The 24,036-nt window shown below is 43.0% G+C and overlaps 1 protein-coding gene across 7 annotated transcripts; it reads left to right on the top strand.

Moving 5' to 3' along the window:
- On the top strand, positions 1 to 21,018 carry CDV3 (CDV3 homolog). Of its 7 annotated transcripts, XM_047736728.1 has the most exons (6): positions 2,371 to 3,095; positions 3,825 to 3,901; positions 13,114 to 13,259; positions 17,029 to 17,188; positions 18,641 to 18,690; positions 18,819 to 21,018. In XM_047736728.1, the coding sequence occupies exons 1-6, from the start codon at positions 2,856 to 2,858 to the stop codon at positions 18,824 to 18,826; spliced, it is 681 nt and encodes a 226-aa protein (XP_047592684.1). In that variant the 5' UTR covers positions 2,371 to 2,855; the 3' UTR covers positions 18,827 to 21,018. The 7 variants fall into 7 exon arrangements, with proteins under 7 accessions (XP_047592726.1, XP_047592683.1, XP_047592684.1 ...); XM_047736770.1 differs by lacking the exon at positions 2,371 to 3,095 and adding an exon at positions 1 to 127 and having other exon boundaries at positions 18,641 to 21,018; XM_047736727.1 differs by having other exon boundaries at positions 2,370 to 3,095; positions 18,641 to 21,018.
- Positions 21,019 to 24,036: the final 3,018 nt, after the last annotated feature.

Below are 24,036 nucleotides of genomic sequence, written 5' to 3'. Positions count from 1 at the left end.
AGAGGGCTCAGAGAGACATTTCCATGTTCAGACAACTCTAAGATACTTAGAAGATGTGCTGAAATACCTGGGAATGGTCTGACTCCTCACCTCTGTTCAACTTTCCATCCAGCAAGATCAAGTTAAGGTCTGTTTTACTTTAAAGATGGATACGGTCTTGGGGTGCCTGGCTGGCTCAGTCAATTGAGCATCTGCCTTTGGCTCAGGTCATTATCCCAGGGTCCTGGGATCAAGTCCCACATGGGGTTCCCTGCTCAGTGGGGAGCCTGCTTCTCCCTCTCCCACTCTCTCCTGCTTGTGCTCGTTTGCTCTCTAATAAAATCTTTAAAAAAAAAAATAAAGATGGGGACGGTCTAAATATTGGAAGGCGGAGGGGAAGAAACCATCAAGAGGGAGCCGGAGGATGCTTTGAGGTGAGGGCAGATGGTGATGAGGGGATGATTGCAGGATTCAGGGCGCTGTGTAACCAACCTAGAGAAGGGTGGCAGGGGAGACTGAAGAGGAACTAGTGGGAATGCATTCTGTCAGTTTCAGAGCAGAGGATTCCACTAGGAAGGGATGAGCTTTTTGGAGGAAAGAATAACTACAGACAATAGACCTATAGAAACAATAACTACAGACAGAACCACAAAGATACTGGTGTCTCTACTGGCCTGACCAGTACATATGATCAAGTTCTGGAAGCATGTCATGAATCACGCTGAAAAATGTAGTGGGAAATTTTGTGGTGTCAACCCTCAGCTGCTATGCCTTCTCTACATTTTCCCAAGTCATTAATTCCTTCAAGACACTGATACTTGATGGGGACCTAAGAAAGGGGCGGGTTGGGGGGGGACTGAATCCCAGTTATTCGTATCTGGAATTTCTTGATTATAAGGGAGCTGAAGCCAGGAATGACAAATTACTCAACCTAGAATAAGGCACATAACCTTAAAATATAGCTAAATAGGTGCTTCATAGATGAGGAAAGGACAAAAGTTAGAAAAGGAGGGAGGGAGGAAGGAATGGAGGGAGAAAGGGACAGAAAGGAGGAAAAAGAAATTTGATCAGAGACTTAACTTTAAGGGAGATGTGGGTGGGGGCAGGACTTGGCCTGCATCACAGGAAGATAAGTGGTGTCACAGAAGGAAGTTACCTAGGGTTCACCTGGGTGATTGGGGGCAGGCTACATCTGGGGAATTATACCTAAGCTTACTGTTGCCCAAGGCTAAGTTCTTGATTTACTTTGTTGACATACTGGGAACTCAGTTCTTTAATAGTAGTAGAGGTGAGGGAGGGAGGGAAGACAACCTTCAATGCGGAAACTATAAAGGAAAAGACAGTCGTCACTCCTTTTACTGGCTGTACTATGTCTACCCCATGAAGCTACTAACATAGTCTGAGTCATTTCCTTAGTAGCTGCACTCTCCTCTGTCCTTAGAAGGAGGAAGTTGAAAGTCTAATACTTGACATTAGGCCACCGATTTCAAATTAAAGAATTCCTTTCATTCTCAAGGCCCAAAAGGTACTTAAATGGTAAAACCAGGTTTAACATGGGTATTTTATCCCCATCCCTATGACACACCGTTCTCCTCCTTTTACCAGATATATAAAAGCTAAGGATAAATTGCATCCATCATTTAGACTCAAGTCAGGGCGGGGAGCACTATTTAAATGTATTAACGCACGGTGCTGGGCAGCTAACAAGTCCTCCATCCGAACTTATCTTACAAGAATACCCTCATTTTACATATCAGAAGCTCGAGGATCAGATTTCTTTAGCTTGACCTTGGAAGACGACTAGCAAAGGGTGGAGTCCAGACAAAATTAACCCCCTATCTACCTACCGGCTTATCAAAGATTTTCGTAAAAAGACCAAAACTTCAGGCCCACGGCTCCTCTCATTTCCTAGTAACCATCCCATAAAATGAAAATTTAAAAAGTTGCCAGACCAGAGGAGGTGAAAGTACAGAGTGCAGCGGAGGAGGAGTTACCATCTTGAACACAGCTAGCTTAATGCAAAACCTTCCCGTTTCGCTAAAGTTCAAGCCACAAGGCCACAGTTCGCTCTGGGCGAGCAGACACGCGTGCACCCTACGCATGCGCTCAGACGGAACCCACCCGCCCCTTTCACCCGACCTCTTCAGCCAAGTCACCAATTAGCCCTCTAAATGCCCGCCCTCAAGGCTAAACCCCTGGCCAATCGGGAGGCGGGAGCCATCAGGAACCCCACTTATTTAGCATACACCCTCCTCTCTCTGTCCCAAGGCCCCGCCCCGTCTGAGGCAGGGATTGTCGCCTAAGCGCTTCGTTCTGACACCTGATTGGCTCCTCTGGCAGCTCCGCCTCCGTCTCCTCCCGCCGCCCTCCCCTTTGCGCTCCCACAGCGGCGGGCGGAGCTAAGTACGCACGCGCGGGCGCTGCCTCTCTCTTCTGGTGGCCCGCCCTCCCTCCTTCCCCTCCCTCCCCTCCCCACCCCCTCTCCCTTCCTCTCCGGGCCTGCGCGCGCGTGTCTTCCTCCTGCACGCGCCGCCGCTAGCCAAGCACTCTTGCCGGAGCCGCTGGCCCGCGCGTTCCTTTTCCCCTCCGGCTGCGGAGCGGGCGGGATCCTGCACCGCGGGCTCGGCAGCAGCGGCAGCCCCGGCGGCTTCGAGCGGCGGCACCGGCTCGCGATCCCCTAGGCGGACCGTACCACCGCCCGCCAGCACGCGGGGGGAGCCGCCCGCCCCGCCGCACACGCCTCGGCGACCCCGCGGGGCTGAGGCGTCGCCGCGCCCGGGAGCGTGAGCGCAGAGCCGGCCTCGACCCAGAGCTCTGAGCCCCGCGGGCCGCGCCCGCCGCCGGCCCCACCCATCCAGGCCGAGGAGGCTGCGGCCATGGCCGAGACGGAGGAGCGGAGCCTAGACAACTTCTTCGCCAAGAGGGACAAGAAGAAGAAAAAGGAGCGGAGCAGCCGGGCGGCGAGTGCCGCGAGTGCGGCGGGCGGCGCCGGCGGGAGCAGCGGAGCTGCGGGCGCGGCGGGCGGCGGGGCGGGCGCGGGGGCCCGGCCGGGCGACGGCGGGACCGCGGGCGCGGGGGCCTCCGGCCCCGGTGCCACCACCAAGGCCGTGACTAAGGTGAGGGGCTGGAGAGGCCGGGATTCGGGGCCGGGCCGCGCGCTTGCGCCCATGTGCCCGCCCCCGCCGGCCGCCAGCCCGGGGAAGCGTCCGGGAGGGGCCGGCCAGCGGGCGGACGGGCGCGGAGGCTGGCCATGTGACGGGGGCTTCCCACGCCGGGCCGGCCCGCCTCTCCCCGCGGGACCCCCCGCCCCTCCACCTCGTGTCGCTGGCCGGGACCGAGAGTCGGTCCGCGGTACCCTCGAGGGGAAATGAGTCTGGGTCCGAAGTACCCAGCCCAGAGCGGCATTTATCGAGTGACGTCGGCTCTGAGTAATTTGGTGTTCTGACTTCAGCCCGCCAGTCTGAGCAGAATTTTCTAACAATCGCATTTGTGGCAGCTTTAATTGCCATGGCTTGGCCTCTAAACCCATAACAGAATAAGTCTCATGACAACATTGTGGTAGACATTTAGTTGTGGGGTTACCATTGACTTTTTCATTCGACTTTTCCTGGTTGCTTTTAAAGTAACAGCTCTCTGGAGGGAACCCGGTGGAAGTAAGGGTTGGACTGCTGGGCACGTTTGTCCTCTAGCTTAGTCGGCCGCCTTGGAATCAAAAAGGGCCTTTGGCCAGAAATCGAGTCTATATTTTAGGTTCCAGACGCTTGGTCTTTTTTTCATAGTCTGATATTTGCCTTAGTTGTGTTTAACACATAGCTTTAATTGATCAAATGGTGTGTGTTTTACAGGATGAAGATGAGTGGAAAGAGTTTGAGCAAAAAGAGGTTGATTACAGCGGCCTCAGAGTTCAGGCGATGCAAATAAGGTATGGTCTGGTTACAAACGCGTTTAGATAACCCTGAGGATAGGTATAGTCTGTTTGGTTTTTTACTAGCCCCCAAACCGCATCACAGAGGCCTCATGCTTTAGATATGCATATTAGGGCTGTAATGGATTGTGTCTTCCTTGTCTCTGTGGGGGCAGTCCTTCTGTATGCTGATCAAATTAGCTGTCAGCTCCAAAATCCTGTGAGAGCTTGCCTACTTATGTGAGACCGCTAAAATGAAATGGATTTTGTGGTTTGAAGACATTCATTTTAACATTGGTGTGTTGAACCTAGGGGTTTTGTTCGTTTGATTCAAAAATAACGTGGTTTTCAGATCTCTCCAATAAGCAAGTTAATACATACGTATTTTTGTAATTTAAGTATACTTAATTGATGTACAGATTTTATATGTTCACCCAGTGAGACCAATCTGTGTAATCAACAGCAAGGTCAAGAAACTGAACATTACTCCTGCAGAGGTTATCTAAAGCCCTTTTAGTCACTACCTTCACCCCCAAGAATAATCAGTATCCTAACACTGCAGATTTATTCTCCCTAGAATTTTATAGGGCATCAGATAGTCTGAGCATGTTATTTTTAAAGTTCAAGAAAATAGGGGCACCTTGGTGGCTCAGATGGTTAAGCATCTGCTGTTTAGGTCATAATTTCCAGGTCCTGTTGGGCTCCCAGCTCAGCTGGGAGTCTGGTTTTCCCTCTCCCATTCCCGCTGCTTGTTTTCTCTCTTTCTCTTAAGTGAATAAAATAAAATCTTAAAAAAAAAAAAAAAAGTTCAAGAAGACTGGTTTTTTTTATAAAAATGGGTTGGTTGGTCTAGGGGATTTGAAATTAACATATTAAGTCCAATCTGTGATAGTTGGTTTTAGATTCATGTGAATAGATGTCTTACTTTAATGGGTGAATGTATGGTTCCACCGTTTTTAAGGTTAAAACTCTTTCATTCCCAGTTTAAAGAAATAAATGATGTAATGAACTGCCTCCAGTTCGAAGTTTGCAGTTTGTGTATACCAGTGACCACGTGGCACACGGGCAGAAGTAATTTTCCTTAACAGAATACTGTCTTTTGACTTCTCCAAGTGGTAATATTTATGGCCTTACATAAGTTACTCAAATTCAAACACCAGGGCTAATATTTTTTACTTTTGTTGAATACCTCCCAGAGTGCCAGGCGTTTATCTCCTAGGTTCTTTCTCATCGTTTAGGGACCTTAACCAAAGTGAAACCTGACTGACTGTGGGAAACGTTTTAGGAAATGGGGCTTCTCCACTCTTGAGCTTCTTTTGAAGTAATGATAAGTAGAAGTGATGAGGCTAAATTTTACTCCCAACAACTTCTTGAATTTGTATGTGAGACGTTTCTGGAGAGGTGTAGTTAAGAAAATATCCCTAAAAAAAAAAATATATATATATATATATATGTATGTATATATATATATATATATATATATATATATATATATATATATATATCCCTGATTCTGGGGTTTGACCTGTGAAAATTAAGAGGAGGAGATGTGAAGTTCCTATCCATTGGGGCTTTGGCACTGGCTGTGTGGTTCCTGTTTGGCTGTAGAATAAGGTTCTTGGTCCATCTTTCCTGAGCACAGGTTCTTAACTGCGAATTCTGAAGATTGAGTGACAGGAGGAATAGTGTTTGACCATGTTGAACTTACTGAGCAAGAGTAGCACTTTCTGAGGGGAAAGGTTTTGAATTCACTGAATGCTGGAAATTGATTTTATTATATTATGGAGGATTTTTATTATTATATTTTTTTATTATGGAGGTCTATTTTCTGTCATTGATTATATATTCCATATCCATACTCAAGGTTATTTTTGTCTGTCTTTCTGGCTACTCCAGAGATAATGAAACATTTCTTAAATTATGTCTTTCACCTCTGCCAGGGGTGTAGGTAAATCTCTGCTAGTATGAGTGTTTAAATTCTGCTTGACCTGAAGCTTGACTAGCTTTTATGTTGTTTTTCTCGTTATTCCTAGCACCTAGTCTTACTCCTGAGTGGTCTGCCACAAGTCTTTCTCTAACCTAACATTGAAAAACATATTTTCAGGAAGCTGCCTTTATGGCTCCTCAGTCACCCTGGAGTCAAGAGTATTTTTTCCATTACCTTCACGATCTAACAGCCTTCAGGAAAGACTTGAGTGCGAGACATCATCTGAGGTCTAATAATGACAGATTTTCACACTATATACTGTCTATCCTTATAAACTTTGTATTAAATGTTTTGACAGTGGGGCGCCTGGGTGGCTCAGTGGGTTAAAGCCTCTGCATTCAGCTCAGGTCATGATCCCAGGGTCCTGGGATCGAACCCCGCATCGGCTCTCTGCTCAGCAGGAAGCCTGCTTCCTCCTCTCTCTCTGCCTGCCTCTCTGCCTACCTGTGATCTCTGTCAAATAAATAAATAAAATCTTTTAAAAAAAAATTTTTTTTTGACAGTGAAACTTGGTAGGATCGGGATCCCCAAGGAAAGAAGACACTTTGTTTTCTTCAAAGGAGTGGAAGTAGGTTACTCACATAAATGGGATGGAGTTGATAATGTCACGAAAACATGGACTTTGGGGAAAGAGGAGCCTGGGTTTCAGCCTCTGCTTGTGTGACCCTGGGCAAGTCATTTTACTTTTGGAGTGTTGGTTCTGATCTGCAGAATTGAGACAACTCCTAGGATTGTGAGGATTTTTGAATAGGGTATTTGTAAAATAGCCACTCAGCAATACTAATCTTCTCTATTCATTGGGTAAATTAGAATAACTTAGTCTTGGCAGTCTGTTATTTAACCATGAGGCACCTGATTTATAATACCAAGATTTGAGGACAAGGGGTAGTGAAGGTACACTGACTACTATCATGACTAAAGACTGGTGAATCAGTTCACTGTGAACCTGATAGAAAATGACATGTTCAGGTTGGCATGAGTATGACCATAGCAAAAATCCTTCTCAGAGTGTTCAACTGTAGACCTTGAATTATTGTCTTCCATAGCTTGGTCTTAATCTTTTAGGCAGAAGCCCTTAGGAAGGGGCAGAAGGAAGGACATAGCTTTGAGAAGTTGGGGCACATGATTCTTTATGCCTTCAATTTGTTAAACTTTTTCTGTGAGAGAGGCAGCTTTGCTATCTCTGTATGAGACAAGGGAATATGAAACTTTGGAATTTGACTTAAAATACCTTGACATTTTCAGCCTTATAATCTTAAATTTTTTTCTTCCAACTTTTCGCTTTGAAAAATTAGAAACCTCAGGAAAGTTCCAAGAAAGATAAAATAAGTACCCATATACTCTTTGCTTAGATCTCCTGATCATTTTTGTCACATTTGCTTTAGTCAGCTGCAAATTCTGCATGTAGCCTTAAAATTTTTTTGACACTAGACCTTATGATAGGTTAGCATGCTGGACCTTTATTGAAGGTAAGTGTTCATTTGAAAGGAAATTTTCAGTAGCGGCAAACAATGCTGTATTAATGTTCTAACACATATACCAACTAGCTCAAGATTTAAGTGCCAAGAGTATTAAAAGAGCTTGCGTACAGATTTTGTGTCTAAATTAACAGATGTGTTCAAGGTCCTCATTATGTAGAGACAAATTCTTTAGGGGGGTGCCATTGGGATGGTGATAAAAGGGGCTTAACATTGGAGCTTGGATTGTTGGATTGTTGGCAGTCTAAATGGGACCTGTAGGCCTCTCATCTTTAAAATGGATTTAATTTAATATTTGAAGTTACTAAATGTTGAGCGTTTGTTTTGTTTCAATAATAAATTGACTTCTTGGAGGGGCACCTGGCTGGCTCAGTAGGGGGAGCACGTGACTCAGTCTCAGGGTTGTGAATTCAAGCGTCATCTTGGGCTTACTTTAAAAAAAAAATGAGTTCTTGGAACCCAGTGGTTTTTTTAGAAACCTTCTTAAGAAATCTAGAACTTGGGGTGCCTGGGTGGCTTGGTCATTAAGCATCTGCCTTTGGCTCATGTCACGATCCCAGAGTTCTGGGATCAAGTCCTTCATCAGGCTCCCTGCTTGGCAGGAAGCCTGCTTCTCCCTCTTCTGTTCCCCCTGTTTATGTTCCCTCTCTTGCTGTCTCTGTCAAATAAATCTTTAAAAAAAAAAAAAGGAAAATCTAGAACTTTAGGGACACCTGGGTGGCTCAGTTGGCTAAGCATCTCCCTTCAGCTCAGGTCATGATCCCAAGGCCTTGGGATTGAGTACTGCGTTAGTCTCCCTGCTCAGCAGAGAACCTGCTTCCCCTCTTCCTCTGCCGCTCCCTCCCCCTGCTTGTGCGTATTCTGTCAAATACATAAAATCTTAATAACAACAAAAAAAGAATCTAGACCTTTAAAACCATTAGGTAGAGCTGGGTAAGTTGTTACTTGAAGAAATCACTCCTGCAGCAAAGCTGGATTCATTGTAGCAAATCTTAGTGTGACTGTAGTGTGCCAGACATCAGGGTTGTAGAAATAATTCCTGCTCTACTAAACACCAGTAGATCATTGCAGTGATGGGCAGGAAACTGTGGAACACAGGAGAGAGACACTTAGTCTCCCGTGAAGGCATTGAGAAAGAGTTTTTGGAGGAAGCTGCCAGCATAGCTCATCAGGCCATGTCTAGCCATTTTGCTGTTATAACAGTGGTTGGGTAATAGGGCAAACCAGTGGAGATGCAGAAGCACAGTCAAGTCTGGATTTTGTTTTAGCTGCTAAAACCCTAGTATTGGGGAAGGAGGGTTAGGATGTATAAACTCATGTAAAGTCCTGTGAGATAAAGAGGTAAGGATGTCCCATCTTTATTAAGAAACTGCTGCAGGTTGTGTAATCCTGATCAGCCGTACTGAAAATGAATTTGCTCAAAATAGAGAAAATTTCTGTGTCCTATGTTAGAGCTCTAAAGAGGATAAAATGAAAGAAGCAACATGAGAGAGTATGAGCTCTGGAGACAAGGGGTTTGGCTTGCTACTTTGTAGCCCTGGGGAAGGGGCTTAAATTTTAGTCTGAGTGTCTGTGTCTTCCTTTGTATAGTAAGTCTCCTGCCTGCCTTGGTGTTATTGTGAGGTTTAATTTGTGAAGTGATAGGACAGGGTCTGGCCTTCTAGATACTCCGTAAGTATTACATTTTCTTGCTTCATTCAGCTATACCACCACTAGTACCTTACAGACTGTTGCATATTTAAGACCATAGACTTTAAATTGTGCTAATGTATTTACAAGTAGCAGTGTAGTGTTTAGAAATGTGAAATTTAGCTGATATGTTAATCAGCTGTATATTTAGTTATAAATTTAGCTATATATTCTTTTGGGTCAAATACCAAATTTTAGCCTAATTATCTCCTGTGGAAATGATTCTTTGCACGTGTGTCTTAAGACATTTAGAGATTTGACATTTTCTGGAAGTGTGTAAGTAAGAAAAAGTAATCAGATTTTTAAGTTATTTCTACCCTGCCCTTAGTCCTACAGGCTTTTGACAAGGTTTTTAGCATCTCTGGGCCTTTGTTCCTTCCCTCTCTTGGATGAAAGGTCCTTACTAGACAATTTCCAATGTTTAGTTTAACTTTAGAATCTTAAGAAACCAAAATATTAGGTTGTCTTGTGCCTGTTATTACAGATGCACAATCCCTTTAATTAAATCCCTCTTACTTAGTAATATTTTGTAATTTAAAGGGATTTTTAGGGGCGCCTGGGTGGCTCAGTGGGTTAAAGCCTCTGCCTTCGGCTCAGGTCATGATCCCAGGGTCCTGGGATCGAGCCCCACATCGGGCTCTCTGCTCAGTGGGGAGCCTGCTTCTCCCTCTCTCTCTCTCTGCCTACTTGTGATCTCTCTCTCTCTCTCTGTCAAATAAATAAATAAAATCTTTTTTTTAAAAAAAGGATTTTTAGATTTGTGATTTTATTCATTCTTGTCTCAGGGTGAAGAGGTAGTAAACATTACTTTAAAGGTAGTAAAGAGGTAGTAAACATTACTTTAAAACATTACTAGTAAAGGAACTTCTTTTACATGGATCATCAGTATTCTGTCAAGCCAGTTTGGGGCTTTTCTTTAGTATCTTACTGTGAATTAGAAAAACTATATTTTTAAAGGGTTTTTAAAAGGTATAACAGCTTAAAAAATGTATGAGAGTGATCTCTAATCCCTTCTGCTTAGAGATAATCAGTGCTAAATTTTTTAGTGTTCAGTTGATTGCTTACTGTAAGCTGATAATTCCGTTTAGATATATTATCACCCAATATTAAAGAATTTGAAGAAAAATCTATTTTAGAATATAGTGTGTATGTTTGAACAAGTGATTCAGCACATTTTGCTGAGGTGTTTCACAATGTAAATGACCAACAGAAAGCTAGCATACTTTGGGGATATATATGAGTATAAAAGTGCGGTGAAGGTTCTTAAAATCCTTGTAGGGGTCTTACAAGGGATTGGGTTACTGGGACATACTAACAAGTCTTATGTAACTAGGTAAATAACACTTAGGTTTTTACTCAGGAACCAAGCAAATTACATGAAAGTAAAATTACATTGGCATCAGTTCTCAGAAGTGGGTGACTGAAACTATTTTTGGAATAGTTCTAATGTTAGGATACCACTGTTAGACTCCTGGATAAATTAGGACCTTCATATCCTTACCTGGTCATTCTTTCTATGTGTAAATTGTCAAAAACAGGGTCATAGTGTTTGGTATCTTAATTTTAAAAATTTAAAAATTTTTTTAAATTTTTAATTTTAAAAAAGTTTTAATTTTAAAATTTAAAAAATTTTTTAGAATCTATTTAAAAAGAACTGTTCATGTTTTGGGTTTTTGAGATTTTGCGTTTTGTTCTCTTATTTTTTTTCCTAGTATAAAGATGGCATCTGTCTGAAAACTCAAATGGATATTAAAAAGCATGTAATAGTGGGGCGCCTGGGTGTGCAGTTAGTTAAGCGTCCAACTCGGTTTCAGCTGGGGTTGAGAGATTGAACTTCTCGTCAGATTCCATACTCAGCATGGAATCTGCTTAATTAATATTCTCTCTCCCTCTGCCCCACCTCCCACTCCCCAAAAAAAAAAGTCTTAACATTTAACAGCACCTACTCTATGCCAGGCACTTTTCTTGATGCTTTTGTGTCTATTAACTCATTTAATTTTCATAATGGAGCTATTATCCCCATTTTACATAGAGGAAACTGAGGCATACAGAAGTTAAGTGTCATACTCAAAGTCTCCTGGCCTAGTCGGTGGCAAAACCTAGATGGTTTGAACCAGGAAGTCTGGTTTTAGAATCTGCTCGTAACTACTTGCTGCATGAAGAAAATAAAATCAGGCATTCTAGCACCCAGCTACTTTTTTTAACTTTTTTTTTTTAAATCAGAATGTCCTTCTACTTATTAAGGTGTATAGATTTTGTTTTAGAAAGCCATTGGCTTAACTGACATATTGCTTCCATGTCAGCATTTTAAGTGGCTGTACAGATTCTATTATGTGTTAAAAAAGGGGAAACTGAAGGGTGGCTTGGCCCTATTCTAATTCTTTTTTCCTCTTAGAATCGTAAGTAAAATCATGCTACAAATGCTGGTTGAGGATGTGTTCATTCCCCTCTCCCCTCCCTGATTGTCACCCTAGGCCTCCAAAATCTGGAATCACCTCTGTTGGTGGTCATTGTCTTTGAAATTTTCTCTTTTTTCTTAAGATCTTACTTTTTTATTTGTCAGAGGGACAAATATTTGTCAGGGGAAGTGGGAGGCAGAGGGAGAAACAGGGTCCCAACTGAGCAGGGAACCTGAGGCAGGACTTGATCCCAGGAACCCAAGATCGTGACCTGAGCTGAAGGCAGACACTTAAACCCATTGAGCCACCCACACCCTCTATAAGGGTCTTTAAAGGAGACTGTTGGTTATTTGAGAAATTTGTCTTATAGCTAGCACTTTCCTTGTTTTAACAGAAATGGCAGGAAAACACTTAGTGTCCTTCTGTAGAAGCCAGGAGGGGCCGTCATGTTCCCAGGGTCATGCACAGTAGGGTGGGAGTCATCTGTACATTGTTAAGGCCATGATCACTGATCAGGGGTCAAAGGGGGAAGATGTCTGAAAGAGTAAAAGGCGGAGGACAGCTTTAGGCAACAGCCCTGTTTTTTGTTTTTTTTTGTTTTTTTTTTCAGTAGGAGAGAAAAGCGTGGTCAGAATGGTAAAGAGGTTGATAGGCTGAAGTTCTAGGAAAAACCACCAGTGTCCCGAAACAATTCAGTGAAAGGTTGGTTGTCTGTGCCAGAGGTGGTAGCAGCAGCGAGGGAGAATCTCGGCAAAAGGCAGTTAGATTTGACTCCCTGATTCTTGAATCAAGCCAATTTAAGAATAAAGAAGAAATAGGCATAAACACTACACACAGTCTTGGGATACCACTGAGGCTATCTTTTGCATTTCTAATTACTAATAAAGCCAAAGACTGAGTTTTTGTATTCTCTTCTTTAAATGGGTGACATATCTGGTGATAGAAACCAGTTCTATATCTTCCCTGTGTCAAAAACAGTAGAGACTGGCACTAAAAAGTCTGTAGCACTGAATGTCAACACTGAACACAGGCTTGTTTCTTCTGTTGGAATGTGAATTCTCATTTTGAGAGTATTTTGTAATATGTGCTAAAGGATTAGGAAATGAAATTATACAACTTACAAGAACTGTTCTATTACTGAAAATTTGCTTACCATGAGTGCCTATTCAGCAGCCACTCTGGTCTGGTCCTAGAAAAATCCAGAGCTTACCCTCTTAATCCTTCTTAAGTCCTCTTTTCTCAGGTTAGCCTGGCCTCTTCCTCCCTCAGTTGCGTGAGGTTGGTAGCTGGGGTCCTTCTCTTACTTGAGGCTGCTATATGTAATGACATAGATTGTCTAAGCCTGGCATGTCAGTATGGTAAATATTTCTAAGTGTTCTTAACTATATGAGGTTTGCAAGAAAGGAAAGCAGAGACTATCAGACCAAGTAGTTTTCTAAACGTTTTGTAGCAGTGCAGTCCTTTCATATGAAGTCAGGTGGAAGTCCCAGTGTATAACAGATAAAATCCCTTATTTCTGTCTCTGTTTCTTTTAAGCAATTGGGTCACTGGGGCTCTGAAGAGGTTGGGTGACTTGTCTTAGGGTCACACAGATCAGCCTTGAAACAAGTAAGGATATGGAGTGGTGATTTTCCTGGTAGTTCTGTAATTGAATTCACTTGTTTGCTTTACCACTAGTGAAAAGGAAGAAGATGATAATGAGAAAAGAGAAGATCCAGGTGATAACTGGGAAGAAGGTGGAGGTGGCGGCGGTGGTGTAGAGAAATCTTCAGGCCCCTGGAATAAAACAGCCCCAGTGCAAGCACCTCCTGCTGCAGTAATTGGTAAGCTTAATATTTTATTCTCCTACAGCTGTCTGTGTATAATTCAGTGTACTGTTGGCATGCAACTAAATGAATGCTTTGTAGTACAATGAGTGGGGTTCCTTTCTGCTCTTAGGAGAGATGTTTGTATTTGTCTGTTTGAAGAGTTTCACATCCTGTGTAAAGGAATTTAGACCTTAAGAGATGTGCTTTTCTGTAGGCTCCTTAAATTTATATGTAAACTAACTTGCCAAACTTTTAAATACTTGTAATTTGTGTCAATTTTTGACAGTTGGCTAAGGGATATTGTACTTATGTTTCCACCTGTCTTTGTTTTTTACCCTTTTCCTCATTTACTCTGTCTTGAGGCATGAATTCTCAGAAGGGCACATTTTATCAACTCCTAAGAGTTGATAAGAAGAGGTTCTTGGCTGGAGCATGAAGAAGTGTTAGATGTTCTAGTGGGGTATTGCCCACCAGAGGGCAACAACGAAGTGTGTGAGCAGGTGCACAGTGTATCTGTGATATTAACATTTCCTGGTGTGGGGGCATGGTGTTTAGGAAACAGATGTCTAAAAGGGTTCCTTAGAAATGGCAGTGTTGAGAGAAGTTTGAGAAACATTACGTTATAACATATACCCATTTTTTTAAAATGCAGAATAATAGAATAATAGTTCACTCCAAGTCTTACTGCCCAGATATCACAGATAATTAGTATCTGTCAGCATTCTTGGCATCCTTTCTAGCCCTTTGCTAGGTGTATATGTATGTTTTTCCATTTAGCTTTTTTTACTTTTCTCTCTGATGACCTGAGCATTGCTAACCTCAGTGTCCAGTTCTCCATCCTCACCCATTTTGCCCCATCAGCAGCACTTGCCATAGCTGATCACCCCAGGACACCACAGTCTCCTGCTCCCTCCACTGTTGATTCTCTCTCCCTGGCTGGACTTTATTTTCTACCCCAGTGGTCAGCCCCTGCCGCTCTCTTTTCTGTGCCCTCCCTCCCTTGACAGTGTCCACATGCCGGCAACTCCAAAATTCACACCAGCTAACATCTCTCCTGACCTCCACACACACTTAGCCGCCAAGCCGGCATCTCAATATCCGCATATCCCCAGCTGAACTCATGTACGGTGGACCCTTGAACAACGCGAGGGTAGGGGCCCTGAACCTCTGTGCAGTCAGATCCACGTTTCACTTCTGGCTACCCCAAAATTTAACTACTGAGAGCCTGCTGTGACTAAAAGCCTTAAGAGTAACAAACATACCAGTAACCAGTTACTAGTTGTTATCAGTAACAACACATATTTTATATATTCTACTATATTCTTAGAATAAGCTAGAGGAAAAATATTAAAAGCGTAAAGAAGAAATCCATTTACAGTTCTCTACCGTATTTATCAAAAACATGAACGTGTTAGTGGAGCCATGCAGTTCAAACCGATGTCAGGGGTTAGCACACCGCTTTCCTAATCTTGCTGTTCATTCAGTCCCTTAGGCCACAACTCTTGGAGTCCTCTTTGATGCCTTTTCCTTGCTCCACACCTAAATCTCATTTGTCAGTAAATTTGTTTTGTCTTTATTTTCAAAATCAGACTCTGTGACTAGTTCTCTCCAGGGCCACTGCTACCACCCTGCTTTGAACTGTTAATTTTTTTTTTTTTAATATTTTATTTATTTATTTGACAGAGATCACAAGTAGGCAGAGAGAGAGAGGAGGAAGCAGGCTCCCTGCTGAGCAGAGAGCCCGATGCGGGGCTCGATCCCAGAACCCTGGGATCATGACCTGAGCCGAAGGCAGAGGCTTTAACCCACTGAGCCACCCAGGCGCCCCTGAACTGTTAATTTTTATATGGATCAGTGAGGTCCTCTCTTTGCTGGTCTGCCTGCTTCTGTGCATGCCCCCCTCCTCGGGGGAGAAGCTGAAGTTCTCAGTGATGTGCAAGGCCTGGGATCCCTGCCTTGTGATCCCTTCTTCTGACTTGCTGTTTCTTTGAATCTGGTCCTCGCTCATCCTGCTTCTTGAGGGTGTCAGGTACACTGCTGCCGCAGGCCCTTTGTGTCTAGGTTCTCATCCTGAATCCTCTTTCCTTTATATTAGGAGCCTCTAAGAAAGCTGCTTCTGCAAAGGGCCAGATAAGAGGTAATTTAGATTTTGAGGGCCGCACGGAAGAGGATTTTAATTGCCCAGCCCTGCTGTGACAGCACAGAGACAGCTGATGCAGGCAGAGTGTCGCTGCATTCCAGTGAGCCATTTAGGAAAGCTGGAGTCAGACCAGATGTGGCTTGTTTGCCTACTCTAGCTAGGTTTGCCTCCTTACGGCTTTTAGGCCTTGTTTGGTTTCCACCTCAACACTGAGACCCCTGCCCGTCGTGTGCTCCCTTTACAATCCCTTCCCCCACTCATTTTCGGTATGGCACCAACCTTTACGTGGATGCGCCTCCTCCCTTGAGCCGAGCACTGCCCCACAGTACTTCTTGGCAGTGACAGAATAGCATTGTTCGCTGAAATAGCTGCTAGCCACAGGTGGTGGTTGCGCACTTAAAATGCTACTAGACTACTAGAACTAAGGAACTGAATTCTTAAGTTTATTTCATTTCAGATGGCTGCATGTGGCTAGCAGCCTGAATATCCAGTCTAGTTCATGAAGGCATGTCCTTAACATTTGTATCTTCCACCGTGCAGTTTAGAACAGCGCCTGACACAGCAGGTGCTCAGTCACTAATGAATGCGTGCAATACTACAGCTTTCCCACACTTCATTAAAAGCTGTATGAGACAATAAGCCTTTATGGTAGTATTCAAATGGCTGCATTATATTGCGGCTAATAAATTATGGCGGAGGCCTTTATTTGAAATGAAGTTTTTGATAAATGGAAAACACACATAAAGTACCGAATCCATATTAAGAATGGGGAGAGAGGGTGCCTGGGTGGCTCAGTGGGTTAAGCCGCTGCCTTCGGCTCAGGTCATGATCTCAGGTTCCTGGGATCGAGTCCCACATCGGGCTCTCTGCTCAGCAGGGAGCCTTGCTTCCCTCTCTCTCTCTGCCTGCCTCTCTGCGTACTTGTGAACTCTGTCTGTCAAACAAGTAAATAAAATCTTTAAAAAAAAAAAAAAAGAATGGGGAGAGAAAAAAATGATACATAAGGAAAGGCTGAAAGATTCTGTCCCGAAAACATTAGCCATCCTGGGAGACTTTGGGCTGCTCAGCTGCCTCGTTCTTTTCCTGCTTTACCTGTATTTATAAAATAAGACAAAGATCCTTAAAATCCACTGTGGAAGACAAATTATTAAAGATATGTAGTGGCTTATTTTTACTAGTCTTTAAGAAGTAAATATAGACACAAGCATTTTCATAAGTAAATTCTTTACACATGGTGTGTTACCTAACCCACCAAACAGATAAAGAAGTCATTACCCACATTTACCTGTATGTAAACTAAGGGCTGAGGTTGTGCTGTTCTGAAAGACAGTAGTAGCTGACAGACTGTCTCCCGGTCCACAAACAAGATTCCTCTCCCAGTTGCAGTAAGTTTGAAAGAACTCATTTACATAGGTAGTCGAAGTGTTGTACATGGAAGAGAAGTTAGAAGACTGCCCCTGAAAGAGAAGAGTATTTTCACTGTCAGACATTTTCTCAGATAACTTTCTTCTGTTGTCCAGAGAGACTTCTTGTGTAGGTATTGGGGTTTTTTTCTGTAATTGTCAAGTCATTGGGAATGCAGGACTAGCTTATTAGAATGCCAAGGCATTTGAATAGTTGCTTTAAACTGTTATGAAATGTTAGTTACAGAGACCCCAGAACCGGCAATGACTAGCGGTGTGTATAGGCCTCCTGGAGCCAGGTTAACCACAACAAGGAAAACACCACAAGGACCACCAGAAATCTATAGTGATACACAGTTCCCATCCCTGCAGTCCACTGCCAAGCATGTAGAAAGCCGGAAGTAAGTACTGTCAACTCCTGCCTTTTGTCTGGGAACCCTGTCCCTTGGCCAGCGAGTGGGATATAGGAGATAGGAAAACCCACCTGAGGTGGGAGGGGAGGGGATCTCCTTGGTAAAGGAGGCTACAGCCGACAGGCAGCTGTGCATTATGTGGGACTTAATAAGCATGAGGGTGGGAAAAGGGGTAAGGACCCTGGAAGGGGGCAGTGGGTAAGAAGCACCAAAGACAGACATTGTCTACAAAAGTTTCTTTATTCCTGGTTTGTGTTGTTCTGTAGCTATGACATGTATCTATTTAGAATTCTTTATAAGCACATGTTCCTTATAACATGGAAACTAGAAATGTAAGAGCAATATTTCATTGTATTCCCCGTTGATGTGAAAAGATGAAAGATGTTGGCATTTATAAATCTAATATTAAAATAATCTTATTTTAGCAGGTACTTAAAATGAATGCTACCTGGAATTAAATGACCACATATGGCACTTCCACATCCTTTGTAGGGACATGAATATTTTTTTTTTTTTTAAAGTAAATAAAGTGGCAAGAAATGTAAAGGACATCAGATGGAAATACTGGTTTTGGTGGGGGGTGGCTTTTAAAGTAAATACCAGTCTTTTTGTCTCTGAGAGCCCATCTGGCTTGAACTTAAGCCTCCGTTGGACTTGCTCCTCTGCTCTGTCCTACAGAAAAAGGGGCAGTGATTCCCCACGAGACTCAACTTGCTTTATCTGATCCACTCCCATCAAGGAGAAGTGAGGAGAAATCATTGAATAATGAGTAGAACCTGACTTGAATCAGAAAATTGTTGCCCTTAGGCATAAAGAGATGTATTGTTTGTATTTACTAAAAATAAAAGTGACTCTTAGAAGGAATCACCGTGTCATCAGATAGCCTTTTGACTTTGCAGTTGTCTTCAAGTTGGTCCCAAAATAGGTTTGCAGTAAACAGTATTCAAATAGATTGCTGCCAGAGAAAATAGGACCATAGAGATTCAGTATTTGTGTTTTCTGTTCTTTGAAGCCCAGAAAATGATCTGATGATGATTTTATGTGCAGGTTTCCCCCGCTGTCGAAAGTAGAGAGTTCCTATGAGATGGTTCCTAAGCCAGAAAGGCATAAAGCAAAGAGGGTCCCCACTTTCTGAAGGTTGTATTACACTGCTTTGCTGTTACCGGAAGACCTACTTTCTTTCCTAACTTAACACTAACTGAAAGAAATCTGAAGAGGCTTTTCACTGTTATGAAAAAATATGTCACCATACTAACGTAGGTCTTTTGTAAAAGCAAGTGGTGTAACCCAAACTTAGGGAAAGCAGGATTCCTCTACCACTTTCCCTTCTTCCTCCCTCAGGATACTTCAAGGGGGGGGGTGTGGCTTTTTTTTTTTTTTTTGGGAGGATCAACAACCTAGTGAAGAAGAAATTCACTGATTACATTTCTTTTCCCTTAGGGATAAAGAAATGGAGAAGAGCTTTGAAGTAGTAAGACACAAAACTAGAGGTAGGGATGAGGTTTCAAAAAACCAGGCCCTTAAACTTCAGCTAGACAACCAGTATGCTGTGCTTGAAAATCAGAAAAGCAGCCACACACAGTACAATTAAGGAATGGTCTTTGCTAACCCTTCTAAGGTAACTAGACTGCAGCTAACCACCAGGAACAGCCATTCATCATCTGATCTCTGCTGGACCCACAGCCGATGCAGACCACTCGATATAAGTGACCGGCCCTTGGCACTGTGGAGGTGCAGGTGTCACAGCTGCTCTTTGTATATACTGGATTTAGGGGGATTCTCACTGTTGTGTAAATGTGTGAACTAGATTCGGCAGTGTTCTTTTGTTGTTACTCTGCCAATACAAAAACAAACTGCAGCCAGTGGTCATTTCAAAATCTTTTTATGTTCAGATACTGAGCCTTCGTAAGGGCTGACTACCTCAGGTTTGCTGCACTCGTTGCGGACTTCATGTGGATCACAACTTCTGGACACTGGAAGGTTACAGCTAGTATGTGTCGGTGTGAAGCTTGATACCAGCTCTACTGGATTCCTATCAGAAATCCTGCAGAAAGTCAGCCATCTGGGTTCTGATCTGCTGTAAAAGATGAAGATTTAAGTGACCTTAATTAACCTGTCCTGTGCCCCACCCTTAAGGATATTCTGTAGTGGGCTGTGTTAGACTTCTTGGAACATGCCGCTCTCAAAAGAACTTATGTGTTCAGATAATCTCTGTAGGGTTGTGATTTTATAATTTAAGCTTTGAGTTGTATTCTGAGGTAACCACAAATTAAATTCAACCAAACTTGGGTCCACCAAGTGGGAAAGGGGGTAGGGGAGGGAGTAATCTTATTTCTTTTAGTAATTTTTTATTTGGGTAGTGCTTTTTCTGTGTTCCACCCATTAAGGCCTTTTTTTTCCTTTTTTTTTTTTTTTTTTCCTTTGACTTGGAATAAGTTCTTTGACGGAGCATATTGCTTGGTTAAATAAGTGACCTGAAATATGCATTAGAATTGTAAAATGTCTCATGAATTTGCCAATCCCTAGAGTGGAACCAAATAGCCTTTGATGTCAAGGGCAGTGGATGTGGGGGGCTCTACTTCAGGTGCTGCTAAGCCTCCTCTAATCAGGTCTAAACTGTACAGTAAACTGCAGTGGAAAGAGTGGGTTCTGCTCAGGCCAAGGGATTCACCGGCCCTTAGCAGTTCAGAGCGATGTGAGCAGAACCGTAAGCTAAAATTACCCATTTAGGTTTTCACAGATCTTGAATATCTTTGACAGGATTTCCAGATACACTTGTGCCCAAATTTTTCAGGTATTGGACATTCTACAGATGCAGTGATTGTGCCAGTTTAGCTCCGTTACCAACCTCCCGGTATGTCTTTATGTTCATTTGAAGAGTCAGGGGTAAAAGACAGGCAATGTAGCACTTCTGTTCTTAATAATTACAGCTTAAACTATCTAGTAATTTTTAGTGCTTAAAGGGACTTCAGGAAGCTACCCAGGATTACTGAAAAGTCTTTCCATCTAATGAGACAGTCTGGTAATTTACTAGTTTTGTATCTTCGGTTCAGTAGAAATATTTCAAAGTGGAATGTGACCACTTGATGCAGAGTCTGGGTTTCTAATAAATCCCTTTGCCAAATGCAGGAGTTGCAGACTTGCCCCTGGCAAGAGTGAAGCAAGTGAGCGAGTAAAACTACCCCGGCGTGGGTCAGCTCCAGGATTTCAGTCTTGATGAAAGTGTCAGTGCAGAAATTGACTCCTGGGAGGTCACAGTATCTCCTGACAGGACCTGCCAACCACATCTGGGCCATGACTTCGGTGGTGTTTGAGGTGGGAGGCAGGGTGCCTACCTTCTGGTGTGCTGGGGTGAGCAGCTGAGCCAGCCAAGGAGAGGTTGGATGATTAAGCAAGAAACAAGGGATTCTTGATTAAACTGAAGACTTCATTTGGGAACCAAAAACCTTAACAAATAATCTCTCGGATCTTGAGCCACACGTTTCCCCTGAAAAGTACGCATTTTTTTTTCCAGCAAAATTTTGTTGGGGGTTATGTTACTGAGGAAGGAACTGAGATGAGTATGTGGAACTTTTATTTAATAGCATACTATACTAGAAATCTGAAGACCTGCAGGAGATTTAAAATTCCAACTCTTGTTATAACTTTTTAAAAGATTGTGAAATATAAAAATGCATATGAATCAAGTTTTAATATACTGTATGATGGGTGGATGAGGCTGTCCATTGTACCATTTCTTTCTTTGAATTCTCAGGCATGGTTTGGCAGTGCAAGAACTCTGTAACATTAACAAATTCAATAAAAAGTAAATATATGGATTGTGCAGTCTGATTGTTTTTATTTTTAACCCTTAACGTGTATCCTTTTTTTTTTTTTTTAAAGATTTTGTTTATTTACTTGACAGAGATCTCAAGTAGGCAGAGAGGCAGGCAGAGAGGGGGAAGCAGGCTCCCCGCCGAGCAGAGAGCCCGATGTGGGGCTCAATCCCAGGACCCTGGGATCATGACCTGAGCTGAAGGCAAAGGCTTTAACCCTCTGAGCCACCCAGGTGCCCCTATCCTCTGTTTTTGAAAATGGCTAATTGATGTCACTCCTCCATCGCTGGAGGAGGATGGTACTCTTCAACTCCTGTTCCCAGGAACGTTTGCAGAATGTTAACGAGACAGACCTGCAAGGAAGGCGGCTTTTGGTAATGGAGTTTTAATGTTTAATGTTAACAATTGCTGCTAGGGCATTCTGGCTACTTGATTGAGATTTTTCTTGACAGCCCTATTTAAAATAGAACACTTAACCAAAAAAAAAAAAAAAAAAAACAGTCCCTGTCACTAACGTCCCTCTTAAAATCTTCCATAGTTGGGCTTTTTGTTTTTTGGTGTTTTTTGTTTTTTCTTGAGCCAAAAGTTGCACTCCTAAAGTTTACATGTAAGTACTGTTTTTAGTCTCAAAAATTGTGCAACCATCGCTCTGAATTCTGGGACATATTCCTCATCCTCCCCTCCCCCTGCCAAATTCCATACCCATTAGCAATCCTTGACCATTTCCCCAAGTCCCCTGCCCTAGGCAACAACTATTCTTCATCCCGTAGACTTCTCTTTCTGGACATCTCCCATAAACAGGGCTGTTCGACGGTCTTTTCTGACTAGCTTCTGTGACTTGGTAGGTGTCTGAGGTCGTTCATGTAGCATGCATTAGCACTCTGTATTGCCAAACAGCTTTGCGGATTCCGTATTCAGTGTTCGTTCATCCCTTGAACATTTGGGTTGTTTCCACTTTATCCTTGTTACGAATAATGCTGCTATGAACTTCCATGTATAAGTTGTCAGTATGTTTTCAATCCTTTTTCTGTATTTAGGGGTGAAATTGCTGGGTCATACACCTTTTTGAGTCACTGCCAAACTTTTAAGTGGCTGCACCAGGTTACATTTCCACCAGTGCTATCTGAGGATTATTTCTCCACATGCTCATAATTACAGAGTTACCTGACAAGTTCTAGTCATCCTAGTTGGTGTGAGCTGTTACCTTGTGGTTTTGATCTGCACTTCCGGAACTAGTGACTAGTGATGCTAAATATCTGTGTTACTGCTTACTGGCCATTTGTGTATCTTCGGAGAAATGTCTTCAAATCCTTTGCTAATTTTTTGTTTTTGTTTTCATTACTGAAGGTTTTTTATATATTCTGGATACTTGTCCCTCATCATTGTAATTGGTAATTATCTTCTCCCATCTTTATATTTTCTTACTGTGTTTTGAAGCACAAACGTTTTTAATTTTGATGAACCCCAGTGTATCTTGTTCCTTTTGTTGCTAGTGCTTTGGGTGTGTCTAAGGAATGTGACTTAACCAAGGTCATAAATATTTATCCTTATTCTGAGAATTTTGTAGTTTTAGCTCTTCCATTTAGATATTTAATCCATTTTGAGTTAATTTTAGAATATGGTGTGAGGTAGGAGTCTAACTTGGTTCTTTTACATGTGGATATCCAGACATCCAGTGCCATTTGCTGAAGACTTCTCTGTTATTTGGTATGCTAAACATTTTACTTGTCTATCTGCCTTTACTGAGATATGAGACTGGTCTGGAGTAGAAACCTGCAGGAAGGGATGTTGAGTTTGGAGTGCGGGATACGAATAGGGAAGAAGAGCCAGGCAGATTATGGTGACCGATGAAAGCGTTGAGGCCAGAGTCCACACAGGCATTCCCTTCCAGAGCACTGCTATAAAGCAAATACTGCAATAAAGTGAGTCAAATGATTTATTTCTCTGGACAAAAGTTATGTTTATACTGTAGTCCATTTAAGTGTGCAAATTGGACTGTGCCTAAACAATTTAATGCCTTAATTAAAAATGTTTCTATAAAATAACTATCATCAGAGCTTCTGGCGAGTCATAATCTTTTTGCTGGGAGGATCTTGCTTTGATATTGATGGCTTCTCACTGACCAGTGTGGTGGTTGCTGAGGGTTGGGGTGGCTGGGGCAATTTCTTAAGACAACAATGAAGTTTGCTGTATTGACTCTTCCTTTCAGAAAGCATTTCTGTGTAGCACTGTGATGCTGTTTAATAGCATTTTTTAAAGATTTATTTCTTTTAGAGAGTGCGCCCACGTGTGTGCACCAGTGACAGGAGGGGCAAAGGGAGAGAGTCTGAAGCAGACTCCCTGCTGAGTATGGAGCCTAACGCAATACTTCGATCTCATGATCCTGAGATCATGACCTGAGAGGAAACCAACAATCAGGTGCTTAACCGACTAAGCCACCCAGGTGTACCTCTACTTGAGAATATTTTACCTGCAGTAGAACTTCTTTCAGAATTGGACTCAGGCCTCTGAAACCCTGCCACCGCTTTATCAGCTCAGTTCATGGGATATTCTTGGTCCTTTGTTGCCATTTCTTTTCATTTAAGAGTTTATTTGAGAGGGAGGGAGAGAGCTAGAGCAAGAGAGCGAGCACAGGAGCAGGAGGGAGGGGCAGAGGGAGAAGCAGACTCCCCACTGAGCAGGGAGCCCAAGGTGGGCTGCATCCCAAGGACCCAGAGATCTTGACTTGAGCCGAAGGCAGACACTCGACCAATTGAACCACCCAGGTGCCCCCACTTTGTTGCCAGTTGAGTAATCTTTACTGCATCTTTGTTAGAAGTTTCCATTTCAAGAAACCACTTTCTTTGCTCATGCATAAGAAGCAAGTCCTCATCCATTCAAGTTGTATCCTGAGACTGCAGCAAGTCAGTCCCGTCTTCAGGCTCCACTTCTAGCTCTGCTATCTCCACACAGCAGTTCCTTCCCCCACTGAAGTCTTAAACTCCTGCACGTCAGCCATGGGGGTTGCACTTCCAAACTCCT

Source organism: Lutra lutra, chromosome 1 (genome assembly GCF_902655055.1).
Source record: "Lutra lutra chromosome 1, mLutLut1.2, whole genome shotgun sequence".
Classification (NCBI taxonomy): domain Eukaryota; kingdom Metazoa; phylum Chordata; class Mammalia; order Carnivora; family Mustelidae; genus Lutra; species Lutra lutra.
This window is presented reverse-complemented; position numbering and strand designations above follow the sequence as displayed.

Coding starts and splice junctions, on each gene's coding strand:
- CDV3 (XM_047736727.1), top strand. CDS start 2,856: ATGGCCGAGACGGAGGAGCGGAGCCTAGACAACTTCTTCGCCAAGAGG. Junction 3,902..13,113: donor GTTCAGGCGATGCAAATAAG/GTATGGTCTGGT, acceptor CTTTACCACTAG/TGAAAAGGAAGAAGATGATA. Junction 13,260..17,028: donor ACCTCCTGCTGCAGTAATTG/GTAAGCTTAATA, acceptor ATGAAATGTTAG/TTACAGAGACCCCAGAACCG.